Raw genomic sequence first — 12,987 nt, forward strand, 5'->3', positions numbered from 1 at the left:
TATTTATTTACAGGTGTAACATGGTGTTAGGTCACACTTTCTAGGTTTTTATACGCAATTTGCACGAGGGCATTGAAGAAACACGATGAAAGTATTAAATATGTCCTTTCTTGAGTTTTGGAGAATTAAGCATTTTAAATGTATCGTCCTATTTTAAACCAGTTGAGAGTGTTCACTTAAATTAGAGTGCCTTAAGGACTATTAGTCTATTTATGGTTATATTAATTTAACTAGCTAGCTAGTTTGGTTTCGTCAGGAAGTTATGGTTGTGCCTTTCTTAACTTGGCTAGCTAGCTAGAAAAAGTTATCATTGGATGAGTCGATGTCCTTACCTTATCTATCGATAGTTGATATACTAAGTTAGCTAGCCTGTGAAAATGTGGTCTCCAAAGATGAGCACGTATCATAGATGTCGCTATGGTAACAAACAATCTGTGGAAAGTGCGAGCGCAGTCGGTCAATCATAGCTATTTGACAGTTCTCATTACCACGCCCAGACAGCTTTGGAGAAATTTAAGCTTAGAAAAAATAAGATTTAAATGAATAATAAAAACTAAAAACTGCACATTTGTTTTGTTGCCTAAAGACAACTGCCAAGTGTCACATTCAATCACCATGTTGATCCTTTAATGCTGACGATTTCTTTATTACTTGAACTATTATGTAGTGTATGCACTGGTCTGAGATGGTGAAGGCAATAGGTTAATATGAACATCCAACCCTATTTGGGTTCATATGCAGGCCAAAATAAACACGTCAAAGTCTGAGAAGACTCACTGAAATGTATGGTCTCAAATAGGTGAACTTATTACTGCAAGGTCTTTGTCAATTTGCCAGTTTTTCGGTCTAAACAATTGTAGTAAGAAATGTACCTATTTGGGAGGATATATTTCAGTGGGTGGACTTCTGCTTCTTCTGAGATGGTCGCAAACCAGCATTAGTGTGTACGGCTACTCAGACAAAGAAGCTGTAATTGTCTGGAACAAACGCCTCATACACATCAGATTTGACTAGTTTTCCAGAGATCTGCTACAGTTCGCCCAGTCAGCAGACCTCAACGGAACCATATTTTTGTGCCTAAAATGTACATTCTTCAAAACTATACAAACTGTATATTTTGGTCTCAACCAAAGCACACCGAAGTATACGTTTGTACTGTTAACCTGGAAATGAGTCAGGAGATTTGAGCTATGGGTTCCCTGTGCAGATTTCCATTGCTTTTTTCCCCCCACATAGGGTTTTTCGATTAATTCCAATAGAGAAGGTCTATAGTTATCCTAGGACTCTGCGTGATTCACGTTTTTTGTGCTTTGACATAAATTACGCCTGTTAATATTTCACCAATGAATTTCACAGCTGATAGGTGCTTTAAAGTAAAACTGGTTTCTATTTTAAAACCACAACGGTCACATTCTGCCAATGTCGCCTCGCCATCATTCCTCACGCCAATCCCCTTGCACGAGACTGTGCTCAGGTTTACACAGTTGGTGTTCTTTGTTAGAAATTCTTCGGAAGTCGCTCTCAATGAAATGCAAAATAAACTCCTGCAGACACTGCGGAGTTGAGTAGCCTGTAATCTGTAATGGTAATGTCTAACGCAGTGGTTTGTAATGTGTAATGGTAATGTCTAACGCAGTGGTTTGTAATGTGTAATGGTCATGTCCATGAGTAACTGGCATACTTAGACACAAACACTGCACTTGGGTTTTTCTAATCATTTTCGGTGCATTGAGTGGCACTACAATATGGTTCATGAAGATCTGTCGCATCAGGGTTAGTTACAGCAGAACTCACCAAATCTGGATGGATCGGGAGTACTTTTGGTAAGTGTCACTGTACCTCAATTTAATTTTTAGGTGAACTGCCCCCTTTAAGATAACACAGAAGAAAGGTAACTGTATGAAGTGGTAGAGTTGTGGGATTTTACAAGCAGTAACTCCATTTGGAGCTGTAGTTCCCCTTAGAAGGCATTTCCTACAGTTCAAATGCATGCACTGTAATTTTAGCATTTCACTCAGGCTGTTGGACTGCTAGAAGGGTACTCACTGTGGCATGCTGGTGAAATCCAGCCTCTGGGTCCTTCTGCATGGATCAGGACCCCGCCCCCCCCAGCGTTCCTGACGGGTGCAGCTGTCGCACACATCCCAACGGGAACATGAGCTCCGGACAGGAGATGGGCACGGCCTAGTGCTCTGGAACCTGCTGGATGACCCTCAGGGTCTCAGCATATCGGGCCAACATACACAAATGCAAATGTGTACACGCAATGCATGATGGGAAAACTGTAAAGACAATTCTGACAAGATTTTCCATTTCATTATTTTTGTTTTTGAGAAAGTATACATTTTTTAACGTTTTTTTTCTCACAACAAATTTAAGTGGATGGGCAATTTGCCACATACTGTATGGTTTGAATACAGCAAAATAAATAATATATATATTATTTCTACAAATAGCTACATATATTTATGAGGAAAATAGTGTACCTTTTCAAGAAATCGGGAGTCGCTTTAACATACAATTCGAACCTGAGTGTGTTAACTATTTGACCCAATTTAAAATGGTGATTATGACACAAGCCTGGCACCGTGTCACCAAATCTTTGGACATGGTGTTCGGCCCTCCTGCCAATGGCTAGAATGCCTGTGGGTTCAGACTGGAATCATGTTGGACATCTGGTGGAACAAAGCTGGGCCAGTCTTGGGCTGGTCAGCCGACATGAACTGAACCAATCATGTTTTAGATTGGTGTCGACGTATCTAACTGCTAAATGCCGACCTCTTGGTGAAATCATTACGAATTTAAAACCACCAGATTTATGTTTCTGTAGTCTAAATATCCAGTCTGACAAATCCAGTTTGCATTAATAAAAATCTACCAGAAGGCTGTGGAACATGGAAGAGATGGAAGACAGGGAAAACTTTTAAAAGGTGTATTCGTTTTTGCATAATAAACTGAGCAGCCAGAATACCAAATGAACTGGTGGGCGGAGCAGAGGGTCGTTGGAGTAATTGCGAACACCTGTAGGTTTAAGCAGGGACCGTCTCCAGTTTGAAGGACAGATACCTCCTCACATATTCCTTTTGTTGGTTTCTTTTTGGGTTTGTGCAATACAACACTGCTTCACCAAACTTTTGACACATCCACTCCACTACTGACTTTCCCACCCCACATTTGTCTTGTATTTTTATTTATTAATTTAGCTTAATCCATCCATCCATCCATTATCTGAACCCGCTTATCCTGATCAGGGTCGCAGGGGGGCTGGAGCCTATCCCAGCATTCATTGGGCGAAAGGCAGGAATACACCCTGGACAGGCGCCAGTCCATCGCAGGGCACACGCACCATTCACTCACACACTCATGCCTACGGGCAATTTAGACTCTCCAATCGGCCTAACCTGCATGTCTTTGGACTGTGGGAGGAAACCGGAGTACCCGGAGGAAACCCACGCAGACACGGGGAGAACATGCAAACTCCGCACAGAGAGGCCCCGGCCGATGTGTCGAACTGAATAAGACCACAGCATCAAATTGAAAACAAACGGTAGAGTTTCGCATTGCCTTCAGAATGAATCAGTTCATGCCTCGCTGCGACTTTGTTTCATTTAATCTGCTTTTGCGTTTTTCAATTTTAGATATGATTGTTAATTAATCTATCGATCAACTAATTCGATGAGGTGTTTTGTTCATTCCTGAGTTTTTAACTGTCAATGTAGCAGTTTGCAAATATGTTTTTTCTCTCCAAATATTTGTATAACGATGGTAGGATTGACGCACACTTCATAACAGGAACACATGACGTAGAACGATGTGCTCCTGGCCTAACACACAGTAAATGCACATGCAGTGCCTTTTGGACAAAGCAATGCATTCGTTTCTTTTCTATTAAAAAAAAAAAATAAATAACCCAAATTCTTCCATTTTGTTAGCAACATACAATGTATTTGGAGTCAGAACCCCTTTGCTGCTAATGTTTTGTGCACATATGACTGACAGTCTGCTGAAAACGGTCTATACTGTGTAGTGCTGCTTCTGTCATCACACAATGATTCACTCTGGGTATTTCCCAGCAGGGATATAAACCCAGAGAAAAAAGCCCTTTCTGAGTCATGGGAGAAATGGAAAATTATTCTCTGAACGTTAGAGCTGCTAATGTTTACAAACAATCCCATAGAGCTCCTTTAAAATTTTATTGCATCAAACACTCATCTTTGGTCTAATATATTAGGGTGGTTTTCAAATAAGTCCGAAATTTAAATAAATCATGGAATTTAGCCTCATTCTCACTGAATCTGAAAGCACAGAGAACACCTGCAACACCACCCATGAGAGTCAGCTGAAGTGAGCACCGTCAGTCATGGCTATCTCCACATACAAATATTGTATTGTTGTACTTGGGGTATTCTAGCTGCCAACCGTGGTATACTAGTTCATAAGTTGATGTATTCTTCAAGGGTTCCAGTTGTATCTGTATGGTCACGCTAGGAACTGTACTGTCCTCTAGGGTCCTCATCAAACTCCTTTTGATCAGGACCTCTAGGGACCTCATCAAAAGCTAAATGCTTTGTAATGTAATGTAATAACATACCTACCTGCTCAAATTCTGCTGAAATTATTCCAGATCGCAAACCACCGGATATTCTACTTGTAGAAACGTTTTTAAAAGTTTTTGTACTGAAATATTCAGAGAATGGTCAAAGTATTCATGAAAGCGGTTTGGAAGAGATGCATCACATTCCTGTGTGTTGGAAATTCTGTGGTGGGCTTGTCCAAGTGTAAGAGTGTTCCCCATGGTAAGCGGGAGAGAGGTTGGGCCATGATAGACACCGCACAACAAAAACCACGACAACAATGAACTTTAGAAAAGTTTATTAGTTCTTGCACAACTATCTTCCTGAGAAGCCTGAATGCCACTTTAACTCAAATTATATCAGCCATTAAATAAATTAACAAGAGATCAATCAACAGTTCAATTGTAATGCTTTTTTTTCATGCGTACAGTACTTCAAGTCTTCATTCTGTTTCACCAAAGTGTATATCGATAATCATGGCCAAATGAGAACCTTTTCAGAAATGCCTTGCAAAAGTGCATATGGGAGGTGGAATCTATAGTTTGTAGTGTTCTTCAAAACTATCGCTGGATCTCACCTTCCATTGGCACATTAAAAAGTTCCATAACGTTGCATTTTGCCTGTACAACTCACACCTGAAAAACCTACATAGACAGATATAATGCTAAAAGGTGTTATAATCCCCTAGCAGAAGTATGTACTGAGGTCTAAACAACAGTCACTTTTTTTCTTCTTTTTTCTTTCAATGTTCAATCTGCAAATTACTTTCTCCAATACATGTGTATCCAAATGTCTTTTGTGAGCATATTCAGTTCCTGTGAACATTTTGTGTGTGCGTTGGCCTTTTGGTTAATTTGTCCATTGGTCTTTTGCAATTCAGTCATTATACTGCTTAAAGTTGAGAGCCCAGTTGCTACTGATATCCCAGTTTATTATGAACTACTGGTGAACTGGAAAACTGGCGTATTTACCTGTCAAATAGACCACTGGAACACTTATGTGCGCTCGGAGAACTGGTTAGACAGCACACATCTCAAGTTCTCCTCCTCATGCCTCATGGATAACGCACTATCCTAAATAAACTGAGCTGGGTTACTGTGGATCTTTCTCACATGATTTTTCATGGGTTTCTAGGAAGGTGCAGAGATATCTCTCTCTCAACCTCTCCTTACAGAAACACAGAGAAAGTTACTCCTGTTCAAAATCCATCAGAGGAGAACATGCGTTTAAGAAGAATTGGCTGCCATCAATTGGTACAAGTGTTTCCTTACAGATAGCTGCTGCAAGGCCGAATATTATCATGGAGTTTTGCACTTAAAATATTAAAGCCAAATCACAAGTAAAATTCATTATTTGTAAGAGGACTTATTTTTGTTGTAAATGCTCCCTTGATTTTGGAATTTTACTGCTGCTTAGACTTGCACTGGAAGCCACTAACCTGATTGACTCTACACATCAACACAGTTAAAAACTTTCATATGCAACGTTAAGGTTGTCGATTTGTTTTCTTGTGTATGTTTAAAAAAACACCAAAGGCACGTTAAGTATGGACATGCTGTGAAAAGCAATGGTTTTCTTCTTTTACATTATTATCAAACACGAGTCTACACAAGCTGCCTCTATAGTATACACATCTTGACAGTACATCCCAAATCAGCTATTTCATGAGCTACCAAACAGACACAGACTAAAAACCAATAAAAAAAATTAAGAGACAAATTACAAATTCACACAAAATGTACAAATCGTCTTCAAAGCTCGGGCACAGCTGCGGTTCGGTATTAGGACACACACAAGATGGAGGCTACAGGGGGTGGGGCTTATTTTGCGTATCACTGGGAAGGCCCAGCGAGGTGTCACTCAGCTAGATAACCCTTGGCAACAGGCTACTTGCACTAAGCTACTTCTGAACCCTATTAAAAGACCATGACCACGTCTGGTGAGTGTTTAATAGTAGCATTTTGGCAAATCGCGTGTTGACAGGTAACTGATGCCCTCTAACTAAAAGGAGCGAGACAGAAAAGTCTAATATCTGTGATCCTAAAAAAGTATAATAATTGGAACAGCTAGCTTGCTATGTCAGCTTGCTCTCTAGCTGTCAAGCTAGCGCACAAAAATATACTGTAATGGGTAATTCCATGGTAACCAACATTACAACTATATATTTGAGTGGTAAAGTCTAATACAGCTACATGAGAGACTGACGTATGCTTTTATGACCCTCAGGAGGAAATAACTCCTATCAGTCTCCATTATATAGCTGTATTGGGCTTTACCATCCAAATATCCAGCAGTTAGTTACCGTGGCATTGCTCTAATGACACAACTGCACCACCGAATAACCCCTAGAGAGGGAGACTATTGCGGAAATCCATGTTTGGAGCAAAATTCATAGAAAAAAAAACAAAAACCCTGCACGTTTCTTGTGAGTGACCCAAAACCGATTGGCCGCTACCGCTGGCCCACGTTGAGCAGAGGGTTTCTGGCTGCTTAACCGTGGAGCTGTGGCTCTGTCTGGGGGAAGGCCGCCGCAAACCTCTCCCTAACTTCCACAAGCACACGGTTTCCACACAGTAAAGCACTCAAAGTGTACGGTTTGGTCATCGAGCTATCGGAATGTTGCATATTAGCAGAGCGACTAGGCTGGTTGAGGGCGAGGCTCTGAGTGTGTGTGTGTGTGTGTGTGTGCGGTTGGGGGCGGGGACAAACATAAAAATATTTTGGGGGCCTCTGACAAGGACCCCTCGGTGTCATATTACATAATATTTTTACCTGCTGGCACCGGGGGGGCTGCTGCTGTTGACATTTTTAGAACAGAATGCCCTCGCCTGCAAATATCTTTTACAAAGACTTTACGGAAGCTACTTGCAGTTGTAACAGAGTGGACAGTAGGAAGAGATTCACTTCAGTCAATAAAGCCATTAGGAGAGATGACAAGTTTGGTCAATCACTCAGCTCACATTTCTCAACACTTTTGAGGAGAATGTCAATAGGGATTTGAACCCTTAAAAGGGATCACTCTATAATTTCCATTGGTAATTTCCAGAAAGTAAAGTTTGCCTGAGTATCATATTGTTATTCACACAGAGAGCTGTCAGTCTGCCAGGTCATGTGGTAGAGGCAGAGGCTCTGAGAGTGTTTAAGTCCAGGCCTGATGCAATGCTGGACACTCCATGATGTAGGTACATGGAGAACCTATGTAGAGGAATTTGGAAAATGGTGTGAAATGGGGGGCTCCTATCTCCTTGGTTAAGCAAATGATGGATCTATTGCTCATGGACCCCTTTCTGTTTTGAAGAGTTACCCCCGAGTTGCTCCCTCCCCAGCAGAAGTCCTCTGTGTCTTTTCTACCTAGGTATAAAGATGGGTGAAAACTACAAATGCTTATACTTCTCTCCATGATCATGAAATTAACCTGGCCCAAGACTGAAGTCTGCGTAGGCCTGAATTATTATTCTGAACGTCATTATTCATCGACAATCTAGATGGGCAGAATGGTCTGTTCTCATCAATATGTATTCTCATGTTGTGTGTCCTGAACAGTAGTCGGCGTAAATGGTGATAAAACCCAAAGGAACTTCTGTGTGGAAACCACTGTGCAGTAAAACGGGTTAATTGGATTATAGCGAATGAAGAAGAGGGAGGTCGGACTAGCGGCCGAGCTAAAGGGAGCGCGGCTAACGACGCTCGCAAACGACATCATCGGCGTGTACCGCGGCCTGCCCAACAGAGTCCACTGTTGACTTGGGAAGGTTTTTTTGGGGGAAAGAGGGGAGGGGGGGGGTCGGGGGTTGGACGGAGAGACTTCCCGGATCTTTCGTCGGCTCTCCCGGACCGATCCCAGTCGGAGAGGCTCTGTCACGAGTCCGGAAAGATCGGCGACGGACGGGGTGGGAGGGGTGGGGCCGGGTGGGGGTCAGGGTGCGGGGCAGGGGGCTTGGAGGCTAGATCACCTCCCTGCTGTTCCTTATCGCGCAGCACAGCACCATGCTGAAGATCATCCCGATGATCTGGGGGAAAACGGAGGAGAACGTCAAACCGAGGCATTCAGAGTGACAGGAAAATGTTTAAATGACCATAAATGATCACCATTTACATTTAAGGCATTTGGCAGACACTTTTAATCCAAAGCGACTTACAAGTGTATAGGTTCTTCCACAGGTTAAAAGTATCAAATCCATAATTAGTAAAATACGCATGAAGAGCTGTTCTAAACAAAAAGACAGTCGTCGTAAGTGCAATCACCGCTACATATTTGCTAATTATCTACTCAAAGTAAAGTAAATAATTATAACAACACACATTTTATGTCAGACTCTGTATATCAGGATTGTATGGCCATGGTCTGGACTGCCTTACCACCCCACCTCCCCCCTCAACTCCTCGCAAAATGTACCACTCACAAATAAATTGTATTGCAGAAGGAGGGAGACTAGGCAAGGGAGAAAGTCGGTAGAGGGATTAAGAGTGAACAAATAGCAATGAGACATTGCAATGAGGTATGCAAGAAAACATTTGTTGGTTATTAGCTCAGGGGATTCTTGATGTCATCAAGGAGCCTGACCCAATCGTTCACAGTGTGGTAATATATTGAACTCCACCCATTCAATCCCCACATAGGAACAGATGTCTGAAGCCATTGACAGATTTACCTTTACAGTCACTTCAAATATTTCTCCCCTTGCTTTTTAGATGCTGGGTTAAATGGGTCTGGAAAGACTTGCAGTTTCCAAATGCACAGCCAGGGGGAGTAGTAACAGACTGTCAAAAAGTTTTAGTCCTGGGCCGTATCCGAAACTACGTGTCCTCAAAATATGTACTGTCTACTAAACATACTGCCTACTTATTTCAGTATTCTGCCGACCGTAAGTACGCTGGATGAGAAAGTAGTGAAGTAGAACTTTCTCTAAATATATTGTACTCAAAATCCCTGGATGATAAACTATACATTTTTACAGGGTTCACAGAGTGTATTTGGGAGCAGACTTTTCAAGAAGTAAGCTGTACTTTTTAGACGGTCCCACAGAGAGGAAGAGGCAGAGCCAATAATTCAGGGAGGAAGAGGCGGGGGCTTTTTATTACAAGGGCGGACATCTTGCAACACTTTACTTTTAAGTAAACTACATTTAGAGAACATTTTGCCAACTTAACAACTTTCAATTTATATGTGCAATAGTAGGCGACGTTGCCTAAGGCTCAGGCAGTCGTCTGGCAGTCGGAGGGTTGTCATTTGGATCCCGCCCTGGGTGTGTCGAAGTGTCCCTGAGCAAGACACCTAACCCCTAAATGCTCCTGATGAGCTGGTTGTTGCCTAGTATGGCAGCCAATTGCCGTCGGCATGTGAGTATGTGTAAGAATGGGTGAATGAGAAGCATAATTTGTACAGCGCTTTGGATAAAGGTGCTATATAAATGCCAACCATTTACCATTTAGGCAAGTAAGCTATTTTGGACACTAAGGTGTGTAATTAATGGACTACTCCCACTCTCTCCTTACTGGTTTCACTGTAAGAGCCAGCAGGCCCCTCCAGGTCATACAATTGCTCATTCCAATCGCTTATTTTTCTCCTTTTTTCTTTTCCTTGCTCCTGACCCAGAAATTGATTGAGGTACGCCATCTTTAAGAACATTCCAACCTCTTAAATGTTAATTTTAGGAGCTAGAAGATGTTATGAACTCCCAATTTTTCCCAAAACATCAGCGCATCCTTTGCGCAAGTATTTTTGTGGAAAGCCAAAGGTATAAATGATCGATTTCCCCATCTTCATTTATTTTTCTTGCCAGTTAGGAATGGAAAAACGAAATAAAAAGAAATGATTGGAATGAGCTCCCCGCCTATGGTGCAGCAAGAGGAGCCACACACTTACCTGTAATCTACGATCAAACCTTACCAGACCAGAGTGCTCTGCCCACACTGGCTGCCTTGCTATCCCCTCCCTAAAGGAGCCTTCCTGTCGATCATACTTCTCTACACTGCCCCCTGGTGTGGGAATGGGTGTTCACAACAGGATGGCAGAGTCATGGACTTGCCTTCTGCAACAAATCTAATGCCAAACTCTCATTTTAATAAAATAAAAAAAAGAATAATTTTCAGCCATTTTTCTGCTGTCTCTAAAGTAATGGTCTTCACTCCTGGTCCTGGAGAGCCGCAGCTGGCTTTAGTTTTTACTCTTAAGGATTTAATTGCTTGATTAAAGCAGTTCATTACACAGTTAACTAAAGGTGTGCTAGGTTTTGCTGCGGTTTCTGTGTTGAACAATGTGTTTCCTCCCAACGGCGTGCAATGTTTTGCAACAGGCTTTGAGGCATGTTTGCTGGGCGTGTCAGTGGTCAAAAATCTATAATGACCTACGCTTCATAGCCTGGAGAACGCCTTCTCAAGACGCCATAGGAGCAAACCGTACCACGTTGGTCAGTCTGCGTGTTAAACGTGCCACCGTTTCTGTTTCAATAAATGTCTTGCTACGCTTTGTTGGGGCTGAACATGGCCCTGGTTTCTTGGGTCTGAATTGGTTGCTGACATTAAGGCGAAAACAAAAACCAGCACACCCCGCGGCTCTCCAGAACCAGGAGTGAGGACCACAGCACACCCTGCGGCTCTCCAGGACCAGGAGTGAGGACCACAGCACACCCTGCGGCTCTCCAGGACCAGGAGTGAGGATCACAGCACACCCTGCTGCTCTCTAGGACCAGGAGTGAGGACCACAGCACACCCTGCGGCTCTCCAGGACCAGGAGTGAGGATCACAGCACACCCTGCTGCTCTCTAGGACCAGGAGTGAGGACCACAGCACACCCTGCGGCTCTCCAGGACCAGGAGAGAGGACCACAGCACACCCTGCTGCTCTCTAGGACCAGGAGTGAGGACCACAGCACACCCTGCGGCTCTCCAGGACCAGGAGAGAGGACCACAGCACACCCTGCGGCTCTCCAGGACGTGGAGTGAGGACCACAGTACACCCTGCGGCTCTCCAGGACGTGGAGTGAGGACCACTGCTCTAAACGGTCGGCCATATTTTGCTCCCCGTCTGCTTGGCTGGGCCCGTTTTTCACTCTGAACCAGTATCTGTACCGTTAATACCAAATGAAAACCAGTATTCTGGGCCTTACCATCACTCCAGCGATGCCTATTCCCACGTATCCGATGATATACAGCTTACTGTTGAAGAACTCCGTTATAGCTGAGACGCAGTCCTGGAAAAACACAGACTGGGTATAAGCAAGCATAATAATCTGCCAGTCAAAGTGGGGAAGAAGAGGTGAAACAACCAGAGGTACAGCCAGCATCGGGGGAACAGGAAGGACTTACTTCATTGATATGCGTGTATTACAAAATCAGAAATGAAAAAACTTTTTTTGCTATGAGAGCCGTTTCGCATATCCAGAACGGGGTTTATTTAAAGCGGAAAGCGTGAGTGCAGGGCGTTCTGGAGTCACCCTCCGCGCCAAACTTGCCAGCGGGCTAGACTTGGGCTGCTGGAGTTCTATAAATAAAGCGTGACGGTCGCTTTGTTAGCCTAGCGGGACGCGTGAGCGGAGGCCTGTACCCCCCCCCCCCCACGTGAGCCAGTGCTCGCGCGCTCTCTTGTTTTACTGCCTGCCATTCAGCTCTGGGTCACGGGCGTCCAGTTTCCTGCCTGCTGGGCTTAATGTGACTTGGGCACTTGGGGATAGGAGTGCAGCTGTACTGCAGGTGACCGGAGAGCTCTGCTTCACGTGGGACTTGCCAAGACACGGCTGCTGGGGGCGGGGACGTCAGCAACAATGGAGCTCCCGTTGTTCTGAACGTCTTCTCACACACTGACGATGCGCTCCACAGTAAAACCATTGGCATCATAATCATTTGTCATTTAGCTGACGCTTTTATCCAAAGCAACTTACAGGGAACAATTCCCCCTGGGCTTAAGGGCCTAGCTCAAGGGCCCAACAGCTGTGCAGATCTTACTGCGGCTACACCGAGGCTTGAACCTCACCAACCTTCCAAGTGCCAGTCAGGTACCTTAACCACTAGGCTACAGGCTGCCCTTAAACTTGTAAACTCAGAGTTTTTATGCTTGATGAAATGTCTACTCTATGACTCTAAAATGTACTCCATGAGAGTTTGTTTTACACTCGGTAATTATTATTTTTTTGTTGTAAAAGAAAGGACATTTTCTAGAACCTTCTGCTTGAAAAAGTAGTCTTGCCCTGAGCTACGGTGCTCACTGAAAGTAGCTTGAGCTGTTTTTACCTTGGTGTCTGGGGGGGAATCCGAGCAGGGGGCTTCTTCTGTTCCACAGCAGTTCAGCTACAGGTGGGTCGGAGGGAAATGAAATTGGATTAGAAGAGTGTTTACTTTTCATCATGAGCAAAGTCACTGCTAGAGTAAGTGACTGAGTGAACCTGGAACTTCTGGGTCACTCAATTGGGCTGGGT

At 43.6% G+C, this 12,987-nt stretch overlaps 1 protein-coding gene across 1 annotated transcript in view; it reads right to left on the minus strand.

The window, feature by feature from the left end:
• Positions 1-4,855: 4,855 nt before the first annotated feature.
• The window catches only part of LOC133138768 (tetraspanin-2-like), a 33,553-nt gene continuing 25,421 nt past the window's right edge, over positions 4,856-12,987 (minus strand). Inside the window, exons 6-8 of the mRNA XM_061257793.1 lie at positions 12,803-12,859; positions 11,683-11,766; positions 4,856-8,584 (exon numbers count right to left, since the gene is read on the minus strand). Of these exons, the coding sequence (XP_061113777.1) occupies positions 8,519-8,584; positions 11,683-11,766; positions 12,803-12,859 (207 nt within the window). The 3' untranslated portion in view covers positions 4,856-8,518. The remainder of the gene's footprint in view (positions 8,585-11,682; positions 11,767-12,802; positions 12,860-12,987) is intronic.

Source organism: Conger conger, chromosome 10 (genome assembly GCF_963514075.1).
Source record: "Conger conger chromosome 10, fConCon1.1, whole genome shotgun sequence".
Lineage (NCBI taxonomy): Eukaryota > Metazoa > Chordata > Actinopteri > Anguilliformes > Congridae > Conger > Conger conger.